This window comes from Lepidochelys kempii, chromosome 8, assembly GCF_965140265.1.
Source record: "Lepidochelys kempii isolate rLepKem1 chromosome 8, rLepKem1.hap2, whole genome shotgun sequence".
NCBI lineage: Eukaryota > Metazoa > Chordata > Testudines > Cheloniidae > Lepidochelys > Lepidochelys kempii.
The window spans coordinates 44,090,226-44,115,244 of NC_133263.1; the positions used below are offsets into that span (position 1 = coordinate 44,090,226).

Sequence of the window (25,019 nt, forward strand, 5' to 3'; positions counted from 1 at the left end):
CCAAACCCAAAAAAACCAATGCCTTTTCCGGGATCTTGTTCTTCTCAAGAACAACAAAATCAGCAGCAGTCCCACATTCCTGAGCAAACCATAACAAACCAGTGTGTGCACATGACAGAGTCAGCATTTTCTGATAAGGAAACAGACTTCATTTTCAAGTTGCAAAACGAGTTTCAAGCTTAACTTTAAATAGTGAAGGGGGGGGGAGAGAAGGGGTGTGTATAAATAAATAATGGAAATTATATAGACCACTCCTTTAATTGCTGAGAAAATAGTGCCAGTATTGTACATTGTTGGAGCTGTGAGCAAATTGTCATATGCCCATCACCTTAAAAGTGCAGTGGGTGAACCTGCAGGAGTGTAAGTACAGAAATGCAACTAGCAGAACAGTATGTAGACTATACTGAATGGCATGTAGGCTAGACTAATGGTTTCTTATAAAAATCTGTTGTGCGTACAAAGTTAAAATTATAAGTTACTTACCTAAATAAGTTCCTACCAAGATTGGCAAAGGAGAAGGAAAAAAAAGATTTAAAGTTAAAAAAGGAAAGATTATATGAACTAAAAGCAGAAAAACAAAGTAACTATTTTGATTGTAATGGAGAGCAAGAGTGACCGAATTTCTAGAATGTTTGATATTACACAAAATGAGGCAAGATTAAAATAGAAATTAATTTTCTCCAAATACGAGATAAAACAAAGGCCAGATTGGATTCTCTGGACATAAAAAAAAGTTGTTCTTTGCCCACATCCATCCACTATCCTTGCATATTATGTATTTATTGGTCTTGTACAGTAGATCCTGAAATGCTCAGTACTACAGCTGTTTATACTGAATCAGTTTGTTACCAACACACTACATGGTCATGTTCCGATGCCCTTGCTCAGACTGGGTAGCACCCTGCTTCACAAGTAGTCCCACTGAATCAGATGGAACTCTTTGTGAAGTAAGGTCCTATTCCACATGAGAAAGGCCACTAATGACTAGATGAGCTTAGTCCATAATGGGTCAGCAGTAGTCAGCTTCATCCCTAAAATAGCATCCGATGAAGTGAGCTGTAGCTCACGAAAGCTTATGCTCAAATAAATTGGTTCGTCTCTAAGGTGCCACAAGTACTCCTTTTCTTTTTGCAGATACAAACTAACATAGCTGCTACTCTGAAACCTATTCTTATACAGTAACTCCTCACTTAAAGTCATCCTGGTTAACCTTGTTTTGTTGCTGATCAATTAGGGAACATGCTCATTTAAAGTTGTGCAATGCTCCCTTATAACGTCTTGGCAGCCACCTGCTTTGTCCACTGCTTGCAGGAAGAGCATCCCGTTGGAGCTAGCTGGTGGGGGCTTGGAAAGAGGGTAGACTGGCAGCCCCCCCATCAGCTCCCCGCAGGGCAGCTGCCCAGCAGGCTATCAATTGCCAGCAGTTCAGCTGTCCTTCCCCCCACTGCCATGTGCTGCTCCTGGCCTCTGCCTTGGAGCTGCTCTCCAAAGCCTCCTGCTTGCTGGGGGGAGTGGGGGGAGAGGAGAAGGGGGCTAATGTCAGGGTGTCCCCCTCCCCCCTGCTCCTGCACCCCACATACCCCATCTCCATGGGGGGGCATACACAACAGGGCTCAGGATGGAGGGAACTTCCTGCCAGCAGCTGCTGCTGTCCCAGCTTGCTAATTAACTTAACAGGGTAGTGTACTTAAGAGTGGTGTCAGCATACTTAAAGGGGAAATGTGCATCTCTCTCTCACACACAGGGTGTCTCTCTGTCTCTGTCTGCCATGCTGTCTCCCCCTCCCTCCATTTGTGCTGCCCTGTAGAGTGTGAGGCTACATTAAGAACAATGAGTTAACCCTTGAGGGCTCAGCCAATTGCTAGTTCACCATTTAGCACTCAGACATTCCCTGGGAAATATCCCACCCTCTGATTCCACCACCTCAACCAAGCTTCACAATCATCATCACGGTGTACAGTATTAAATTGTTTGTTTAAAGCTTATACTGTGTGTGTAGTCTTTTGTCTGGCAAAAAAAAATTTCCCTGGAACCTAAACCCCCCCCCATTTACATTAATTCTTATGGGGAAATTGGATTTGCTTAACATCGTTTCGCTTAAAGTCGCATTTTTCAGGAACATTACAACGTTAAGAGAAGAGTTACTGTACTCTATCTAGATGTGAGGTCCTAGAGGAAGAGAGAAGTTCACTTTAAAATCTTGTTTCTTTAGGAGCTGTCAAATCTGGATGACAGAAACTGAAAGCAGCTCAATTACATGCTACTCTCCAACCTGGGACAAACAAATTGAACCCTATATAACAAATATGAGTTCTAGCTACCAGTTGTCATCTTCAAGGCAATTCACAACTTTGTCCCTTCCCTACAGATTCACGCATCTCTTATACTGTCACTACCCTGTTCCTTAATTGAGTCAATGATGCCAGCCCCTGGTCTTCTAGATATGGTAGAGAATACTTAGTCCTGCCATGAGTGGAGGGGACTGGACTAGATGACCTCGAGGTCCCTTCCAGTCCTACGATTCTATGATTCTCTTCAAACAAACCTACGGTGAGCAGACATCCCAATGTTATCGGGACCGTCCTGACAGAGACTTTGTTTTATATAGACAACTATACCCTTCCCCCCCCGCAATTTTTCACACTTGCTATCTGGTCATTCTAAACAAACCTCTCTGTGCCTTTCTCCATGCTGTCCCTTATATGGATGGAGTGCCCTTCCGGAATAGATCCATGAAATTTGGAGGCGAAGGTGGCAGTCTCTCTCCAGACCTACATTTTCCACACTACCAATAAAAACCTAATCAGCGTACAATGGTTAGGCTGAGGGCAGGTGGAAAAATTTATCTATGTATCTCAGCATTTGCTATAAATATAAAAATGATATACTTGTCTCCATTGCCCCTGATCTTTTTAGACTAAGCTCTCCAGGACAAGGCTCAGGCTTAACTTTGTGCAGAGTCCAGCACAGGGCCTCTGTGCACTACTGTAATATAAATATTGTACCTTGAGGACATGCAGTTCAACATGCTTCTCACAAAGTGGTTTATCTCCTAAGTGCATGCGTGCAGAGGGGAGAAGAGCCTTCTAAAGGACAGAGTGATTTTAGCATGCAATTCACAGCCAGGGGTGTTGCATAGGCTCACCATCCCAGCAGGAAGCACTGGGAGGCAACATGAACAATGCTGCCTGGATCGCTCCAGTCATGCTGGTGGCAATGATTCACTACATCCCTTTAGAAGGGTATAGAATACTTGTCCTCATGAATCCAGCCAGTTCCACTAACCCACATGCAAGCAGGTGAAGCTATGGCTCCACCCATTCTCCCCACAGTAGCTCCTTGGGGAGAAGCATCTTGGATGCAGTCCTTGTGCTCCCATGAGCACACAGGCTGCTATTGTGGCTAGACCCTTACTTTCTCGAATGCCCCTGAATGGCTATATAAGGGCACAGCCCAAGCTAGCTGTCAGTGAGTAAGAGTTCTGCTTCGGGCATAATAGTCTTCAGGGTTCATTCAAAAACCAGATCTAGAACGAATAAATGAGAAGGAATTTACCAATATTCTTAAGAGCAGTCATGAACTCTATTCCTCATACTTATTTGGGAATAATTAGATGATTAGCTCATGAAAGCTTATGCTCAAATAAATTTGTTAGTCTCTAAGGTGCCACAAGTACTCCTTTTCTTTTTAGATGATTTTAAGTAACTATAGCAATATTGGCTGTGTCTGGTTAGCATATGTATAGATAAAAGTAAATCTATCTCCTCAATAATACTGAAGTTACATTTTGAAAGATTTCCTACAGTTCAGAACTGCATTTCAGTAAGAGAGAATGCCAGTGGAATCCAGAATCAGAGAACACTTGTATTCCATTGCTATCTAAATACCAAGACTTGCTGAGTAGTTTATTTTCAAGGCTGGGGAAATTTGCCCTGAAACACTGTTCTGCTCTCGTCAATGTTTGCTTTATTTCTACTTGGCCAAAAAGAACATGCTCTTTTCTATAGTTGAAAATGTTTCCTTCTATTTCCCCTTGCACAGACTCAGCCCTGCTGTGCAACGGCAGCTCACGAATCTCCACTGAGCAGAACATTATGTGGAGGGAGGGGAGCCCAGCATGCTGACTTCCTTTATGTTTTTGAATCTGCCTGACCTTCATTTCAAACTGTGCTCTGTGCAGTTGAACAGACTTTTTACCAAGCCATTATCTCTCTAACTGACCGTGTGAGCTTTTCACAGGATTCAACGCTCGCATCCATACAACTGATCCCTTCCCCCGACTAATTTTCCATCCTAATTAAATCTTACCTTTCAGTCTTTCCACAGTATTGCATATTTGTGGGGTTTCCAAGATCTGTAGTTTATCTGCAGAATTACTGAGCTGCAGAATGACTGCCCACGGCTGCTCATTACTAGCACACAGTGAGCCCAGTCCAGATTCAGCCCCCCAGTGTCTACAGATCAGGCCAAGCTTATCAGTTTAAAAAAAAATAGGGAGTTTCCTTCTTTGTCTTTTGGAGGCCTCACTGTGCGGAGGGGACTTCTTCCATTTCTCTTCCGTGCATCTGAATGCCTTTTCCCTATTTCTTCTGATTTTCTTTCCAGTTCCTGCAATCTCTTGTGAGCTCACAGACATTCATCTTCAAAGAAAGAAGTCTTAGAATCATAGAAGGTTAGGGTTGGAAGGGACCTCAGGAGGTCATCTAGTCCAACCCCCTGCTTGAAGCAGGACCAATCCCCAATTTTTTCCCCAGATCCCTAAATGGCCCCCTCAAGGATTGAACTCACAACCCTGGGTTTAGCAGGCCAATGCTCAAACCACTGAGCTATCCTTCCCCCCATTCAGTCCCCCACCAAACCTTTCCATGCACTTATTTTGCTTGCCAGCAACTATATTCACCATTATGGACACTGCAGAGATTTTAGGGTCCATGGCCATAAGCCACTGCTGCAGGAATTTTTGAATCCAGGTCCTTGACCAGAGTCAGATCTGTTTAATAATTAATTCTTAGCATATAGGTATGTCTCCAAGACCTGCCATTTCCTCCTTTTGTTCGGGGTCTGAATCTTTTTCTACTTCTCTGTGTGGTTTGACACCACTGACAGCTTCAACTAAGGGTTCTCTCATGTAGGCATGCCATCGTGTACCACAAATGCTGTTGTGGCCATCTGGGTCAACATCTGCACTAAGATATCTGCTAACTTTGGAGGACCACTGCAACCAGGCTCCTGTCTGGCCGCAGGAAGGTTTTGAATGAAGTGGCGGAGATCAGGGCTCTGGTTTATTTAAATTGTTTGTGGGTGGACAAATTGAGACTTTGCTAGTTCATTTTAAATGATTGTGATTTTGGCAGCCCGGTGATGGCTGACTGCCCATCCAAACTTCTCTCTTTGATCCAGATAAGTACATAGCCACAACTATACTTTCTGTAAGATATATGCGGCACAAAAGCCAACCCAAAAGGCAATACATAGAGTTCACCGATTTTTTTTGGGGGGGGGGGAGCAGAAAGGACCATTAATCATAGAAGAACAGGGTTGGAAGAGACCTCAGGAGGTCATCTAGTCCAACCCCCAGCTCAAAGCAGGACTGACACCAACTAAATCATCCCAGCCAGGGCTTTGTCAAGCTGGGCCTTAAAAACCTCTAAGGATATAGATTCCACCACCTCCCTAGGTGACCCATTCCAGTGCTTCACCACCTTCTTGATGAAATAGTTTTTTCTAATATCCAACCTAGACCTTCCCCACTGCAACTCGAGACCATTGCTCTTAGGCTGTTCTCAGTGGTGGCAGATAACAGAACAAACTCCATCGACTTTGGAACCCCACCTTCAGGTAGTTGAAGACTGCTATCAAATCCCCCCCTCACTCTTCTCTAAGATTAAGATCTCCACTGACCTCCTGCATAACAAAGGCCAAAGGACTTCCCTGAATTAATTCCTGCTTCAAGTCCCACAGCTGATGTTGAACTATGGCATATCCATTATCCATCGATGGAAAGATATCCTGAGATGGAGAACCGATGTAACCCTTGGTAAATCGTTCCAATGGTTAATTACTATCACTGTGAAAAAATTATGCCTTATTTCTAGTCTTGATTTGTTTTGTTTCAACTTCCAGCCATTGGATCTAGTTATACCTTTGTTTGACCGATCAAACACCCCTATATTATCAAATTTCTGTTCCCCATGTAGGTACTTATAGACTACAAGTCCCTCACCAACCTTCTCTTTAGCTTAACAAACAGATTGAGCTTCTTGGGTCTTTCACTTTAAGACATGTTTTCCTATTTTTAAATTATCACAACTTTTTCTCAATTTTCTCCAATTTTTCAACAACATTCTTCTTGAATTGTAGACACCAGAAACGGACACAGTATTCCCATATTAGTCACACCAGTACCAAATACAGAGGAAATATAACTTCTTACTCCTACTCGATATTCCCATTTATCTCTCTCAGGATTACATTAGCCCTTTTGGCCATAGCACTGCACTGGGAGCTCACATTCAGTTGATTATCCTAGGAAGCAATGACTCTGAAAAACAGTTGGGGGTCATGGGGAATAGAGTCCCCATCTAGGGAACTGTCAGTATTGTTCCGTTATTAGAAATCTGCGAAGCAAACATCTGCAAGGTACAGAGCCCAAAGTCAGTTTTCTTCCTGTAAGGGAGGTAGGATCCCCACCCCGAAATACTAAAGTCTCGTAGATCCAGGCTGGGCAGAAGGCCTCCATCTTTTTGGGTATCAGTAAGAGCAAATTCCGTGTAGACCCACTAGATAATGATCAGGGACATATGTCTAAGGTACCCTAACAGCCTGTAGTTAGGGGGCCCTCATCTTTCCCAGTGGGGAGTTTTACTCTCCTGACAAACAGGGAGCTGGGAAGGTCTCCTATGCTTAGAAATTGCCTCCACTAGCTTCTGAGGGAGAACAGGTTTCTCAGAAACCACTCCTGGAAATAGAACCACTAAGCTTCTCCCACAAGCTGAGAGTATTGAAGGTGGCAATAGAACAGGTTAGCCAGGGCCTGTGGGTGAAGAGTGGGAGTGTTGTGCGGGAAAGGGGAGTGAACTGCATTGTAGTGCTTCTGGAAGGTTTCCTATAATTTGAGCGGCAACTAGTTTTTGATGCTTAACCAGATGAATCCATATTCCAAACTTTACAAAGTTTGGCTGTAACGAAGACAGAGATGCTGGCTAGATTGCTAGACTGCAATGGTGCAGAGAAAAATGTCATTTCCCCCCCATTTAAAAACTCAGATGAAATTTCAGTATTACGAGGTTGAATCTCTAATTCTTAAATGTCTAGAGTTAAATTCTCCCATCAGGTTTGAGGGGCAGAGCTGAGATAAAAGTAAAAGAATATCAATTTAAATTAATTGCAAGTAAACCCAACATTGGATTTGCTGATGTGGAAATGATATTGCTACCACCAATCATATTATTAAATGTAGACCTAACCCTTCAATAAACGTATCGAAAGGATTCTGGTCCTGAAAAATCCCAAGTGTTACTACCACCGCATGCTATGAGGGATTTATTAGTTGAGGTTAATATAGATTTACGTGAAGGGATAAAACCAGCTACTTCATGTTACTTTTTCCATAGGGCTGGAATTATTTTGGCTCAGGTATTTTGTTGCTATGAGTTATAACAAGGCAGTAGCATTTTTGTCCACATCTTTCACAGTATTAAAATATAAACAGAAGAGATAAAGGAACATAACATTTATCATTATAAAGACCTAAAATCCATACCACAAAGAACAGACAACATTCTAAACTTGTATTTTTCTGAGAGAGGTGTTACCTGGTGTAGAAGCATCAGATTGCATTTAGGGTGTTCCATTTCTGTATTACAAATTATGATACTGCAAGCAAGTCCTACATTTCTGACCTCTGACTACCGACATTAAAGGTGAGAGAAATCTGAGGCCAAAATCTTCTAATCAGGGTGCATAAAGTAAGGCATTTAAATCCATATTTTAGGCACCTAAATATGTGCCCTGATTTGCAGAGGTGCTGAACAGCCTCAATTCCAGATGAAGTAAAAGGGAGCGAAAAGTGTTAGAACCTTCTAAAAATCAAGTCACTTACGTATGTGCCTATATGATGATTTTAAGTGTCTGACTTCAAGCACCCATGTTTGAAAATCCTGGCCCCAATTCCCACAAGATATCCTCTCTTTCATCCTAACTGTATTAAAGGGCTACCTGTGGCATTACTTCCTGGCCACATGCACACCTGTCCAGCTGATAGTTTCTCAGCTGACTGCTTTAGCCTATCCCCCCAGCACCTGGACCCCCCAAAACCTAAACTTTCCTAAAACCTAAAACCCCAGAACCTGGACCCCCAAAAACTTTCCTAAAACCTTTTCCAATGTTTCCTTTTTGGGAGTGGTCTCAGTGTAAAAGTGATTGCTTTTCGAGCTTTGGGCCCATCCCAGTCCCCGGCTGCTCTAAATTACAAGGGGACCAGCGCAGACCAGCTCACAGAATCAGGGAACCAGAGATAGCTCCATGATGCCACCAGCTCTTCACCCCAAAAGATGCCTGAAAGAAACTGGAACAAAGGCCAATAACTACAGGGGTGTGAGTGATTGCTGGACCCAGGCTAGAAGGAGGCTAGTCTGTCAAAGAAGCTTACTGAAGCATCTCTGAGGGTGAGATTTACCTGCATTTACTTTCCTATTGTATTAGGCTTAGACTTGCGTGTTTTATTTTATTTGGTAATTTATTTTGTTCTGTCTATTACTTGGAACCACTTAAATCCTACTTTTTGTATTTAATAAAATCACTTTTTACTTATTAATTAACCCAGAGTAAATATTAATACCGGGGGGAGGGGGACAGCTGTGCATATCTCTCTATCAATGTTCTAGAGGGTGGACAATTTATGAGTTTAGACTGTACAAGCTTTATACAGGGTAAAACAGATTTATTTGAGGTTTGGACCCATTGGGAGCTGGGTATTTGAGTGCTGGAGACAGGAGCACTTCTTAAGCTGCTTTCAGTTAAGCCTGCAGCTTGTGGAGGATGTGGTTCAGACTTGGATCTTTGTTTGCAGCAGGCCAGCATGTCTGGCTCAAACAAGGCAAGCTGATGGGAAAGTCCCAAGCTGGGAAAATGGGCTCAGAGGCAGTCTAGGCACATCAGGTGGGAGTCTCAAAGGGGTTTCTGTGATCTCACCCGTCACAAGTACCAAAGAGCCTTAGCACAGAAACTCAGCAAAGGCACCTTGGTGCTGTCCACTGTCAGGTTTATATATTCCAAGGCCAGAAGTATCATTGTGATCAATTAGTCTGACCTCCTACATAACACAGGCCAGAGAACTATCCCACAATAATTCCTAGAGCAGATCTTTTAGAAAAACATCCCATCTTGATTTTAAAATGACTAGTGATGGAGAAACAACCATGACACTTGTTCCAGTGATTAATTACTCACTGTTATGCCATATTTCCAGTCTGAATTTATCTAGATTCATCTTCCAGCCACTGGAGTCAGAGCCATGCCATCCTTAGGACAGAATGGGGCAACCATCGCGGGTGCCGTGTTTTGGAGGGCCCCGCGCTTCAGGACACGGGGTCCAGGGTAGCCTGGGAGGTTAGCGGGGGGCCTAGCGTGGGCAGTAGTGAGTGATCCAGCCCCAGCCCGCCCCACTCCACCAGCTCCTGGCATTGCTCAGGGGAGGGGGTGGAAGCCAAAAAGAAGTGAGGCTGGGACTTGTGGGAAGGGATGGGCTGGGCTGGGGGCAGGAAGAGGTGCGGTGGGGGCTTGGGCTGTCCCAGGCCCACACACCCCCAGTGAGGGCCCTGACTGGTGTTATACCAGTTCTCTGCTCGATTGAAAAGCTATGTGTCAAATATTTGTTCCTCACATAGTTACTTATAGACGAATCAAGTCACCCCATAAACTTCTCTTTGTTAAGCTAAATAAATTCAGCTCCAAGACTGAAGTGGAAAATGTCACAGAGGTCTCTGGAAGTCACAAAATCCATAACTTACATGACCTCTATGACGTAATCTTAGCTTTAGTCATGTGGTACCAAGTCAAATACCTTATAGAAGCCTAAGTACATTACATCTACACTGTTACCTTTAACGAGCAAACCCGTAATCTCATTAAAATAAATCAAGTTAGTTTGACAAGATCTATTTTTTCTATTCCCACATTCATAGAATCATAGAATATCAGGGTTGGAAGGGACCTCAGGAGGTCATCTAGTCCAACCCCCTGCTCAAAACAGGACTGATTGACATTAGTTATATCACCCTCCTTCAGGGGGAGCAAATTCATTTCCAGGGGCTACAATGTAGCAAGCCAACTGAAGCAGCTTTGCCTGTCCACAGTGGCTGGAAATACATTTCACAAATGGCCCCTTAAAGAGTATGTTAGATGGGGAGAGATAGGTGATTTCACTAATGTAGGTGGCTCTATACACCTAACCCAGAGACCAACATACCATAGGTAATTTGGAAGCAAATATTATTTATGTTAGCCCCATTACTCCTCAGTACTGGTGTAACAGCATCTGAAAATGCCAACTGTTTCTTTTTGTGCCTCTTTCTAGCACAGACCCAAGACAAAAACGTCTGAGCCAGCCCAGCAATCTATATAATGGACCATTAGAAAAAAAAGGATTCCCAATAGTAAGTAGATGTTCACAGTTCCAGCATTTTTTTTTATTTACAAGGGATATCCTGCCTGTCTGTTTCTGGTAACACAGGATTTGCAGTAACCCTATCTTCACTTTCCTAAAACCTTTTCCAATGTTTTCTTTTTGGGAGTGGTCTCAGTGTAAAAGTGATTGCATTTTGAACTTTGGGCCCATCCCAGTCCCCGGCTGCTCTAAATTACACGGGGACCAGCGCAGACCAGCTCACAGAATCAGGGAACCAGAGATGGCTCCATGATGCCACCAGCCCTCACTCTCCTATGCCAAGCAGATCAGGTCCACATTATTTAGACCCTGTTTTCTTACTGGGGTTGAGGCTTCCATTGTCCTAAAAATCAGAAAATACTCAAAATTTATAAATTGGAAAGTTTCCAAAATATTTTCCCTATAAAAGCTAAGTCTAAACCAACAACTCTATACTACTTTTAAACTAGACACAAGATATCTAAGCTAACACAATGCAGAAAGGGAGCAGGCAGGTTCCTGGAATGAACCACTGAGCTACTTAGAAGCTGCAGATAAAAAATGATAAGAAATTAAATGATGGCTTGTGGGTATGGAAGGTGCACATCTACTAAAATTTTAATAGCATCTAATGTCAACACAGCCCAGTGGACATCACAAGGGGGGAAGAACGAACCACACAACACTCTTTTGATCCAGTCTGACCAGGGACTTTGTGTCTGGGGTAATTTTCAAAAGAGAGATTTTAGGTGTCATTGAAATACACATAGTAAAATCTTCAAACCAACAAGTGGACACTTTGGAACCCTACCTCAGGGATTCTCCACCTCTAATAGCAAAACATTATCAGAGGCTGCACCTTATAGGAGGAGGAATTGATTCTCTCTTCTTCCACTTCCCACCCTGAGGCCAGACAACCTTGGTCAGGGTTTCTGAAGATTTTCAGCTGCTGAGTGACTCAGCAGTTCCCTCACTGATGATCAGCTGTTTAGCAGGAAGCGGAAATCATGACCACAACCATCTTATCAACAGGAGCTGCAGAAAGTCAGCAAGCTATTCAGCACGCTGGAGCTCCCCTGAACATCCCTTTGTTCTGGCATGGTGAGTGGCGGCGGCCCAGGAGGAGGAGACTTAATGGGTGAACAGGGAGAGTTTTCTTTATTACTTTACTGAAATTCACCCTCAAAAACAAGAACACTAAAAATGACGTTGAGAGCTATGTTAATGCACAGTTAAGAATCAGAAAATAGATTCTTCTTATGCTAACTCTAATGTACTCATACTGCATGTATATATTTTCAATTACTAACTAGGCTGCTAATGTAACCTTAATATTCAAGAGATGTACAGTGCAGCTGAGTTAATATTTATTGTGCAAACCGTCACTTTTGCATTGCCTGATTTCTGTTGAACACAACCTAAACTTGCATTAATAGCCTGGTTTCACTGCACCGTCGACAGCAGATGCCAGTCACTCTTACTAAATATAGTTTTCCAAATTATTCCAGAACAAAAAACTCTCCATGGTTGGTTTCTCACCAAAGGAGATGAGTTTTTTCTCAATTTTTAATGGGGGGAAAACATTTTCCATCTGCTATGACCAGGGAGGAAATGAGAATCTTGCCATGCTTTTTAAAAAACAGCTTCAGTAAGAAATGGAAGTGTGAAACTTGACACAGACAGTCTTTAGAACAGAAGCATCTTTGCTTAGTAGGAAAAATGTTTTTATTTAATAGCCAAGATCCTTTGAAAATTATGTTCTGTACATGCACAGTAGAACATTTTGTTGTCTACATGAGCAATGCGGTGTCATGGCATTGACAACGGCCTGGGAGTCAGGATACCTGGGTTCTATTCCCAGCTCTTTCATTTTCTTGGTGTGTAGGGACATCACTTAAGACCAATTTGGCTCAGTTTCTCCATTTGCAAAATTGTGACAAGAAGTTACTTACCTTATAGTAACTGAAGGTTCTTTGAGATTTATGGTACCTATCAGTATTCCATTGTGGATTTGCATGCTCTCCACACACCCAGAACCAGCGTATTCTTGCAAGCAGTATGTGTTGGTCCATGCATGCATCCTTGCCCTCCTCATGTTTCCAACCGAGAGCATAAATAGCCAAATGGACTGATTGCCTCTCCAGTTCCTGCTCTATTGTGAATCCAGTAAAGATTCAAAGCAGAGAGGAAGGAGGGTGGGTTATAGAATACAGATATGGACCACACATCACGAAGAACTTCCATGTGGTATAAGGTAAGTAACTTCATCTCCTTCGAGTGCTGATCCCTATGTGTACTCCAGTGTGGATGACTGACTGGCAGTACTTAAGTAGGAGGAGGGTGCAAACATGCAGACTGCAGAGCAGTCTGGAGGACTGCTGTCCCAATAGATGTGTCAGTGGAGATATTCTGCACTAGACCATAATGCCTTGCGAACGTGTGGATGGAACTCCATGTAGTTGCCCTGCAAATGTCAAGTAATGGTACCTCCTGAAGTGATGCCACTGAAGTTGCTTGTAGTCTTGCAGAATGAGCCCTCACCCCATGAGTGGGAGGAAGATGCAACAACTGGTAACCAAGCAGGATACAGCCCAAGATCCATTTAGAGAATCTCTGGGATAGCTTGACCTTGGACTAGTTCTGATATAGAGAGAACCACTCTAGGTGATTTTCTGATTGGTTTCGTCTTTTGCGGGTAGAAAGTAAGAGCTGGGGGAAATGAAGTTTCCTCTCCTCCTCAGATGTGTGCATTTTTGAAAAAAACCAGAAAAGTGGATTGACTGGTTTATGTGAAACTCTAAACTACTTTGGAGGAGAGGAATTTCCAATATAAATGTAATGAGATTTTATCTTTTCAGAGTACAGTGTATGGCAAATCTGTCATTAGAGCTCCCAGCTTACCTACCCTACTGGCTGTGACGATGGCCACAACAAATGCAACTTTCATTCATACCTACACGTTCCATGTCTCACCTTATGGTTTGAAGGAAGGCTTTGAGAGGGCCAAAAGTACAAGGTTTAAGCCTCAATGAGGAGTAGGTTTCTCTACTAGTGGGAAGGTTCTGATTAGGCCCTTCAAGAATCTGCCAGTCAATCGGTTATTGAAAAACCATCCAATGGTGGATGCCATGCACCAATTGCTGCCATGTGAACTCATACAGAACTGAGGGAAAGAAGACAGTCCCCTTATTTGGGACTATCTGCTGACTCAGGAAATGTGTGTTTCTGCTGTGTCCCGGTGGGAAAATGCTTCCACTTGGTGAAACAGCATTTCTTGCCAGCAAGTTAAAAAAGTATGGGTTGGATGAATGGACTATAAGGTGGATAGAAAGCTGGCTAGATTGTCAGGCTCAATGTGTAGTGATCAATGGCTCAATGTCTAGTTGGCAGCCGGTATCAACCTGAGTGCCCCAGGGGTCGGTCCAAAAGAAATCTGATGAGGTTCAACAAGGACAAGTGCAGAATCCTGCACTTAGGAAGGAAGAATTCCATGTACCGCTATATGCTCGGGACCGACGGGCTAAGCAGCAATTCTGCAGAAAAAGACCTGTGGATTACAGAGGACGAGAAGCTGGATATGAGTCAACAGTGTGCCATTGTTGCCAAGACGGCCAATGGCATATTGGGCTGTATTCGCAGGAGCACTGCCAGCAGATCGAGGGAAGTGATTATTCTCCTCTATTCGACACTGGTGAGGCCACACCTGGAGTACTGCATCCAGTTTTGGTCCCCCCACTACAGAAGGGATGTGGACAAATTGGAGAGAGTCCAGCGGAGGGCAACCAAAATGATTAGGGGGCTGGGCCACATGCCTTACGAGGAGAGGCTGAGGAAACTGGGGTTATTTAGTCTACAGAAGAGAAGAGTGGGGGGAGATTTGATACCAGCCTTTAACTACCTGAAGGGGGGTTCCAAAGAGGATGGAGCTAAGTTGTTCTCAGTGGTGGCAGATGAGAGAACAAGAAGCAATGGTCTCAAGTTGCAGTGGGGGAGGTCTAGCTTGGATACTAGGAAACACTATTTCACTCAGAGGGTGGCAAAGCACTGGAATGGGTTATCTAGGGAGGTGGTAGGATTTTCATCTTTAGAGGTTTTTAAGGCCCAGTTTGACAAAGCCTGGCTGGGGTGATTTAGTGGGTGTTGGTCCTGTTTTGAGCAGGGGATTGGACTAGATGACCTGCTAAGGTCTCTTCCAACCCTAATATTCTATGATTCTATTCTATGATTCTATGATCTTTTCTGCTGTTAAGGCTAATTTGTAAGTCTTCACAGCAGGAATGTTCTAGTATTGATGTCCTTCCGAAAACCAAGCCATGAGATGGAGTGCTTCAGGGCTAGAATGCTTGATTCTGCCCTTCTCATGGGTCAAAAGACTGGGAAAGGACTGCAAGCTAATCAGAGGATGAGTTGACATTAGAAGGAGATTTGGGAAACAAAACTGTCTCGGCCAATAGCAGTTGATGAGGATGACATGTACCCTGTCCTGTCAAATCTTCCTTAAGACTTGAGGCAGGAGTACTAAGGGAGCAAAGACATAGGTCAGATGTCCTGACCAGGGAAGGAGAGCATTTCCCCAGAAGTGTAGACCCAGAACTCCTCTGGAACAACAGATGTTGCATTCCCTGTTTGTTTGGGAAGAGAAGAGATCCTAGGTTGGGGTCCCCCATTGAGCAAAGATTCCGTTAACCACTGAATTATGCAATCTCCACACGATTGACCACAAAAGGCCTACTGAGAGTGTCTACCAACACATTCTGAGTTCCTGGAAGGTAAGCTGCCGACAGGGTGATTCGATTCCTGATGCACCAATTCCCTAAGGTGACTGCTTCAACACAGGGAGATGGATCTCACCCTTCCCTGCTTATTGATGTAAGAGGTGGTTGTCATGTTGTCTGACATTACGAGGACATGGTGGGACCGGATAAATTGCAGAAAAACCTTCGAAGCTTCTCTGACTGCTCAAAGTTCCAGACGGTTGGTGTGCATCCTGGTGTACAAGTGCCCTGTGCCATATGACTTTCCATGTGGGCTTCCCAGCCTAAGAGAGAGATGCGTGTAATGATCATCTTGTCTGGTAAGGATGGTAGGAAGGGGATGCCCACACATTGCTGATGAGGATCTTCCACCATGTTACTCGAAGGAATTGTTACCAGTGTAATTATGCTGCATTTGGTTGGTGAATACACTGTATGGAGCCACATCTGAAGGAAACATAGGTGGATTCTGGCGAATGGGGTAATGTAAGTGCATGAAGCCATGTGCCCCAAGAGGGAAAGAAAAGTTCTCACTGGAGCTTGAGATTTGCGCATAACCTGGTCTATCAAGTTGTTCATAGTGCAAAACCGGTCCCTTGGTAGATAATATCTCACTGTGAGTAAATCTAGAAGTGGTCCCCATGAAGTCTATAGTCTGCATTGGAGCAAGGATTCTCTGAACTTGGAAAAGTGTGACTCCTAGAGAGAAAAGTGGCTGAAGCATTAATGAGAAGAGCTGGCTGTATTTTACAGAATCGTTATTGAGGTTAAAGGGACAAACAATCCCGATGTGTAGAAAGAATAGTAAATATGGCAGGCGACCAGCTTGGCTTAACAGTGAAATCCTTGCTGATCTTAAACACAAAAAAGAAGCTCACACAAGAAGTGGAAGATTGGACAAATGACCAGGGAGGAATATAAAAATATTGCTCAGGCATGCAGGAGTGAAATCAGGAAGGCCAATTCATACTTGGAGTTGCAGCTAGCATGAGATGTTAAGAGTAACAAGAACGGTTTCTTCAGGTATGTTAGCAACAAGAAGAAAGTCAAGGAAAGTGTGGGCCCCTTACCGAATGAGGGAGACAACCTAGTGACAGAGGATGTGGAAAAAGTTGAAGTACTCAAAGCTTTTTTTTGCCTCTGTCTTCACGAACAAGGTCAGCTCCCAGACTACTGCACTGGGCAGCACAGCATGGGGAGGAGGTGGCCAGCCCTCTGTGGAGAAAGAAGTGGTTAGGGACTATTTAGAAAAGCTGGAAGAGCACAAGGTCATGGGGCCAGATGCGCTGCATCTGAGAGTGCTAAAGAATCATAGAATATCAGGGTTGGAAGGGACCCCAGAAGGTCATCTAGTCCAACCCCCTGCTCGAAGCAGGACCAATTCCCAGTTAAATCATCCCAGCCAGGGCTTTGTCAAGCCTGACCTTAAAAACCTCTAAGGAAGGAGATTCTACCACCTCCCTAGGTAACGCATTCCAGTGTTTCACCACCCTCTTAGTGAAAAAGTTTTTCCTAATATCCAATCTAAACCTCCCCCACTGCAACTTGAGACCATTACTCCTCGTTCTGTCATCTGCTACCATTGAGAACAGTCTAGAGCCATCCTCTTTGGAACCCCCTTTCAGGTAGTTGAAAGCAGCTATCAAATCCCCCCTCATTCTTCTCTTCTGCAGGCTAAACAATCCCAGCTCCCTCAGCCTCTCCTCATAAGTCATAAAGGAGTTGGTGGATGTGATTGCAGAGCCGTTGGCCACTATCTTTGAAAACTCATGGCGATCGGGGGAGGTCCCGGATGACTGGAAAAAGGCTAACGTACTGCCCATCTTTAAAAAAGGGAAGGAGGAGGATCCAGGGAACTACAGGCCAGTCAGCCTCACCTCAGTCCCTGGAAAAATCATGGAGCAGGTCCTCAAGGAATCAATCCTGAAGCACTTAGAGGAGAGGAAAGTGATCAGGAACAGTCAGCATGAATTCACCAAGGGCAAGTCATGCCTGACCAATCTAATTGCCTTCTATGACAAGATAACTGGCTCTGTGGATGAAGGGAAAGCAGTGGACGTGTTATTCCTTGACTTTAGCAAGGCTTTTGACACAGTCTCCCACAGTATTGTTGCCAGCAAGTTAAAGAAGTATGGGCTGGATGGATGCACTACAAGGCGGATAGAAAGCTGGCTAGATCGTCGGGCTCAACGGGTAGTGATCAATGGCTCCATGTCTAGTTGGCAGCCAGTATCAAGTGGAGTGCCCCAAGGGTCGGTCCTGGGGCCGGTTTTGTTCAATATCTTCATTAATGATCTGGAGGATGGTGTGGATTGCACCCTCAAAAAGTTTACAGATGACACTAAACTGGGAGGAGAGGTAGATATGCTGGAAGGTAGGGATAGGATACTGAGGGACCGAGACAAATTGGAGGATTGGGCCAAAAGAAATCTCATGAGGTTCAACAAGGATGAGCGCAGAGTCCTGCACTTACGACGGAAGAATCCCATGCACTGCTACAGACTAGGGACCGAATGGCTAGGCAGCAGTTCTGCAGAAAAGGACGTAGGGGTTACAGTGGACGAGAAACTCGATATGAGTCAACAATGTGCCCTTGTTGCCAAGAAGGCTAACGGCATTTTGGGCTGCATAAAATGGGGCATTGCCAGCAGATCGAGGGATGTGATCGTTCCCCTCTATTTGACATTGGTGAGGCCTCATGTGGAATACTGTGTCCAGTTTTGGGCCTCAAACTACAAGAAGGATGTGGAAAAAATTGGAAAGCATCCAGCAGAGGGCAACAAAAATGATTAGGGGACTGGAACACATGATTTATGAGGAGAGGCTGAGGGAACTGGGATTGTTTAGTCTGCAGAAGAGAAGAATGAGGGGGGATTTGATAGCTGCTTTCAACTACCTGAAAGGGGGTTCCAAAGAGGATGGCTCTAGACTGTTCTCAGTGGTAGCAGATGACAGAACAAGGAGTAATGGTCTCAAGTTGCAGTGCAGGAGGTTTAGGTTGGATATTAGGAAAAACTTTTTCACTAGGAGGGTGGTGAAGCACTGAAATGGGTTACCTAGGGAGGTGGTGGAGTCTCCTTCCTTTGAGGTTTTTAAGGTCAGGCTTGACAAAGCCCTGGCTGGGATGATTTAGTTGGGGATTGGACTAGATGACCTCCTGAGGTCCCTTCCAACCCTGATATTCTGTGATTCTATGAGGTCAACTTATAGGCTTCTTGACACATCCTGGCAAGAAGAAGCCAGTCATTGAGATAGGAGAAGATGGTGTAGCTGTTACATCTGAAAAGAGCTGCTACTACCAGAAAGACCTTGCTAAAGACAAGGGGGACAGTGGCACAGTCAAATGGGAGCACCCTGTGTTGGAAGTCGTCAGTGCCCACCATGAATCTGAGAAAACACTTGTGGGCAGGGTGAATATTCAAGTGAAGGTAAGCATCCTTCATATCAAGAGCTGTAAACTAAATATCCTTTTCCAGGGATGGGATTATTGATGTCAGAGTGACTATTCGCAAGCTAAAATTTCACATGAAGTGGTTGAGATTGTGGAGATTGAGGACAGGTCTCCAGCTTCTCTTCTTTTTTGGGGACTAGAAAGTACATTTCCTGGTGCTGAAGAAGTACCCGTGGACCTCATGGTGGGAGGTGCACTGTGTATCGATTCAGGCCAATGTATGGCAAGATCCCTCAGCCTGGGTCCAACTGTGGCCTCACGACCTACTCCATGAGATGCTTTTTAAGTCGAAGTTCCCACTCCTCCCGGATATGGCTAGTGAAAGAGCATCGTGTGCCTCCCTGAAACTGAACGAGCAGTGCTGATCGTCGTCACTGACAGAGGAGGAACAGGGGTAGGATACAGGTACAGGGGAAGAGGTTTCCCCAAGCCAGGGACTATATCTAACTAGAAATCTTTGCTAAAAACAATTAAAATAAGTTAATTACAAATAACTATATACAAAATGCACTAAAGGCAATCTTTGAAATATTTACAGATCGAAGAAATCAAAGGAGATCTCTGGACACTTAGGTTTGGACCCAGGCCATGCAGCAGTAAGAAGGAATTGGAGAGGCAGCCAGTCCGTTTCACCCTTTTATGCCCGCAGTTGGAAACACAAGGCGGAAAAGGGTACACACAAATATAAATGGATGCTGCTTGCAAGAATTCTGACTCCAGGTGCATGGAGTTCATGCATATCCAGAATGGAATATGCATAGGACCAGCACTGGAAGAAGAATAATTCTTACTAACCTGGTAAGTACTTGAAGATCTATGAATTAAAAGCGCTACGTACAAGCAAAGTATTATAATTACAGGTACTTGGTTGCTAAAGATAGAGATACACAGCAGCACTGGCCAATCAAACAGCTAGCAGTGTCGCTGACATTATGAAGGATCATGACTAAAACGCAGAGTATATCCTACTAGATTTTGCCTCTTTTTTGATCTGTATGTGTTTGATATTTAAATTCATATAGAATATTTGACGCCTACATTTTCTAAGGTTATATAGTGAAACCAAAAACCCACCCAAGCTGTTGTTACATTCCTAAACTTTCAATAGCTTTTACAAAACTGCTAGAACAATGTCGGATAATTTGGGGATTTTTAGTAGCATAAAGTGAGTATTTGATTTCATTACCACTTCCATGCAACAACTATGGTTGTACCATTACTCGCCCCACATGTGAAAAAAGGCTGAAAAATAATTAGCAGACCATGGGTACAGAGATTATTCACAGAACATTTAGACACCAACACACAATTTACACAGAGCATTAGTAGCCACAAAGCAGAACAAGCAAACTAGAGAAGCCAACAGATGAAACTAAAAATCACACTCTCCTAGCATAAGCTGAGCGCAGCTTTGAGGTCTTACCCCTGCTAGGCATCAATAGGCGCTTCTTCACGTTCCCTGACAGAGCACAAGTGAACAAAAAAGAGAAAAAACACCAAATCAGCAATCTGAACAGTAGCATTTTTTTAAAAGTTAAATATTAAAAACAAACAGTAAGATGTCCATTGCTGCTTGTGTAATTTGCCTTCAATATAAATGCTAATTTAATCTAAGAATAAATTTGAACGGGGAAAAAACCCAGTGTGGCTGCATTGAAATGCAATGGCAAGATAAATTTACTGTGCTGTTTGAAAGCTCTGGGGATGGAGCAGAATGGGAGAGAATCTGGTCTCACTCCCAAAGGAGGTCTTTGAAGGCATGACAGCCAGTTTTGCTCACTTCTGAGAAAGCTGGAAGCTACTACGTTTTTCTTCTCACCCTGTCACAATCACTGTTATGTCCCACACTGCAGCTGCTCCTTCTTTTAATTGAGCCGTTCCCCACCTTCCTATTCCTGTTAAGGCCATTTGAATAGGCCCTCTCATTCTTGACTGAGGAGCCAGTGGCACTTTCCCTGCTTTGCGATCCTCAGCTGATGGCTAGCTCTTCAGGACAGAGCCCTGGACTCCATGCCAGGAGAACCATACCTCCATCTCCTGCTGCAAGCACATGCTGCCTTAACCCATGCTATTTACTGGGGCGAAGGAAGGGGTGAGTCCCATCAATAATGAGAGGAGACTCTCAATGAGAGGGCCAACAAGGAAAGGAGGAGTAAATTCTTAATGAAAGAGGAAAAACTATCTGGGAAATTTTCTGTAGTAATTCCCATGGTAGTAATAGTAATAAAAAAAGAGGTCTGTCTTATTCTCTCATGTTTGCCAGGCTGAGATCAGCCTGACATCAAGACATCGTCAAAGTAGGCAGAGTTCCACTAGCCTAGCAGCTCTGTATAAATGTACTACTCAGATCATACACATCCATGCCTGCACAAGCAAAATCAAATCAGTCTTTGCAAGAAGAGAAAAATAAATCATAACATTTCTCGTTCAAAACTATGAAGGCCCCTAAAATTTAAAAAAAAAAAAAAAAAAAAAAGCAATCTCCCATGGAATAAGGACTGATGCTGTCCATCTGGCCATACTCTTTACAAAATACTGAAATGGAAATAATTAACAGGAATACTTTGCTTGAAGACACAAGAAACATCCGACAGATGACAATGTACATGTACTAGAAAATATTTACCATCCATCCCATTGTGTTGCTCATAGCTTCTTTTTCCCAGGATAGTTGGGGATCCATTGTTTATGACAGGTGTGAACTTGGCAGGAGTCAGATTGTTAAGAGAACTGGACAAACTCTTTACAGGGTCTGGTTTCGGAGGACATGGATGAGATTCTGTTATAAAAACAGCAATGTGTTATTTTTATCAGTAGATATACGGAGACTATAAACCCAAACACAAAGGGAAAAGGTCAGAGATAATGTAAGGCACACCCCTCTTATGCTAACAGAAAGCCTTACATTCAAACTGCCTTATACTGACTTACGCCTACTCTATTGATATGCAGAGGAATCTATATTAGTGAAAAGAGGTCTGAACACAAATTGCCACATATATCACTTCTGAATTTGGCCCCAAGTCTAACAGAAGATTGCTACTTATATAAAGCACTGTAAATATACTGATGAATTCAACTTCATTAAGGATGCTTAACTTGTGCTGTAATATTCACTGCAATATAATCCTAAAATAGGTGCTAAAAGGCTGTTTTGTATCCTTTTCTAAAACTATGTTTTCCACTAATTCTGGATAATTCCTAGGCTGCTCTATATTAGAAGCCATCTTCAAGAAGTCATGCAACACCCACAGGCTACCCGGAAGTTATAACTTTGCCAATTTCATCAGTATTCTATAAATGCAGTTCCTAAACTGGCCAAGCCATTGACGACTTAAAACAAAACTATCAAGAACATGCACAGAATTTAAATCTAACCTTTTGGCTGAGGCAGAGATCAGGCATGGCATGCCAAAGGAAAAGATGTTGAGAAAGTTACAAGCAACTGAAAACAGGGGTTTAAAATGAGTTGCTCTTTCTCAGTCCTAACTATGGATTCACAGCTTTGACTCTGTAATAGCAAGTAGCAGCACAACACTCCTGAAGATAGTTACATCAAAAGGAGAATGGCTCTGTCTTCCTGTCTAAGAGCCACACTGAAATCTATCACACCACTGAAGCATTTGCTTTCAGATGAAACGTTAAAAACCAAGGTCCTATCCTGTGCGAGCATTAAAGATCCTATGGTACTCTTCATAAAGAGTGGGCTTTTTTCCTAGGATTCCATAGCAAAATTTCCTCTCCCTTTAGTGGCTACATTTTGGTTGTGCTGCATGTATACAGTTTGGGGAGTTTTTTGGGATATTTATTATTACAGAATATTTTCATTGTTAAGTTCTGTATCTAGAACAAAAGCAGACAAACCATATTTAATGAATATTAACGCAATATACGCACAGAAGCTTATGTTTTATAAATAAAAATACTCAAAGAAACAAAACTGACTTCACAACCTCCTATCAAAGTTAACAGATAATTAGTTTAATTGTTGAAATGGGAGCCTTAAAGTAACTCCCAAATCAACTCTATGGAATTTAGAAACAGTTGAACAGTGCTCTAGATACCAAAGCTAGTCTCCACAGGGAAAATGCCACTTCCCCATCCATACCACTCAGGAAGACTAGACAAGTGGCTAGAGGATGCTTTTCATGTTAGAGCGCTGTTCTGGGTGCTCATTTAAGGCTCCCAAATTCAGTATTTAAACTAACCAGGCTAGTTGGAAAAAGGCTGTGCAGCGTCTGTTGGAGGAGGAGGAGGCCAGGAACAAGCATGACAGTTTTACAACTGCCCCGGGACCCCACCCGCGCCACCTGCCAGGCCCTCAGGAGCAGTTTGTGGCCTCTGGTCCCTTTAAACTCAATGGTTATTTAATTAAAAAATTGGGAGTCTTAAATTTCAACTTCAACAGAAAGTGAGTTGAGAGTGGCTGTCTGGCCACAAACTGCAGTGGAGAGAGAGCTAGGTCATAGGACACTAGAGAGGGTAGCGGGGCCAAGGAGTTCAGTTACCTACAAAAACAAACATTAAGTAATGAGAGAAGAGAAGGAAGTTAAAACAACTAATTTAAAAATATCTACATCAAAAATATTACAAGCAGGGCTTCTGTAGCCTTTTCCCCTATTATTTCTCTTATCCTTATATTTTGAATAGTAGAAGGGTGCAATACATTAAGTACCATAATTTTTTTAAATACAAAAGAAACAGTTAATAAGCCACTCTGATGCCAGTACGGGCTGTGGTAAAGCATAGGGCCTTCACCCTTCTGCCCCACAACACACTCAATGCATGCACCAACAGCCAATTAATGAACAAAATATCATGGCTTACTGCAATATTAATTTGACAGCATTCCCAGATATGGGATCTTTCTTTAAGGCAATGTATGGTTCAGGTGTGATTATATGATAATTTGCAGAGAGCAATATATTTATACGAAACAGCAACAGATCAAATTAAGCACAATTTCACTTCTATTTACTGAAAAACTTGGATGGATGGGTCATTACATAAAGTAAAACTATTTCCCCATGTTTATTTCACCCCCGCCCTGTTCAGACGTTCTTGTCAACTGCAGGAAATGGCCCACCTTGATTATCACTACAAAAGTGATTTTTTACCCCCGGCTCTCCTGCTGGTAATAGCTCACCTTACCTGATCACTCTCGTTATAGTGTGTATGGTAACACCCATTGTTTCATGTTCTCTGTGTATATAAATCTCCCCACTGTATTACCCACTGAATGCATCCGATGAAGTGAGCTATAGCTCACGAAAGCTTATGCTCAAATAAATTTGTTAGTCTCTAAGGTGCCACAAGTACTCCTTTTCTTTTTACTTGGATAAAAGTTGCTAATAAAATAGCCATTTGTTTCAAAGATCCCAAAGCACTTTTCACATTGCAAACTATACACACCTGAAATCATGCCATCCACTCTTAAGGAAGACTGTGATGGATGTTTAACAGCACAAAACAATGCTAAACTATTTAGGACAGGAGGAGAAGAATGCTGTATCCAAACAAAACCGCAGAAGGAATTTTTGGACAGGACACGAATTAATTCCCCTACTTTTGTAAAAGAGGAAAGCAGTCTGGGGTTTTGTTTGACTGCTTTAAAATGGTCATAAGTGATCCAGACCTTCCTTTTTTGTGCAGTCTGAAAGACAGAACCTCCAGCAGCACAATAGATACTAACTTCACCCTGGGGTCATGATTCAAACTCACTTGGGAGGAATAGGACTACCTACTGAACCACCTCTGGCACCTACATGTTTTGTTGAGATCAGTAGTTGGATGCAAGAACTACCAATCTAGTAATTATTTTGGGGAAGTTCTGTGGCCTGTGTTATGCACGAGGTCTGACTAGATGATCACAATGGTCCCTGCTGGCCTTGAAATCTATTAATCTTTCACTGACCATAATTTCTCGAGTTAAACCTCTTCCACTACAGAAACTTTACCCTCAAAGGCATGAAAGGTCAAGCAAGCAAATACCAACTCATTTTCTGTTAAACTCTGATGACATCCTTATCAGACGTTTGCCTACTGTGTAGTGATTATGATGCTAAGGAGAGGCCCACAGCAGAGCTGCAGTCTCCTTCTATAACTCCTGCATAGCACTTATTATCAGAACTTCATAGAAAAAGTTCTGTACCCTTTGGCCTTTTAGACT

At 43.1% G+C, this 25,019-nt stretch overlaps 1 protein-coding gene across 7 annotated transcripts in view; it reads right to left on the reverse strand.

Moving 5' to 3' along the window:
• Positions 1-25,019, reverse strand: part of MTA1 (metastasis associated 1) — a 145,776-nt gene that overhangs the window by 13,591 nt on the left and 107,166 nt on the right. For 4 of the 7 annotated variants that reach the window (XM_073356262.1, XM_073356260.1, XM_073356265.1 and 1 more), the window contains exons 16-17: positions 21,477-21,629; positions 20,274-20,309 (exon numbers count right to left, since the gene is read on the reverse strand). In XM_073356262.1, the coding sequence (XP_073212363.1) occupies positions 20,274-20,309; positions 21,477-21,629 (189 nt within the window). Of the gene's footprint in view, positions 1-483; positions 496-1,049; positions 2,786-20,273; positions 20,310-21,476; positions 21,630-25,019 lie in introns of those variants that run through there. The other 3 variants (XM_073356261.1, XM_073356259.1, XM_073356264.1) reach the window with 2 other exon arrangements.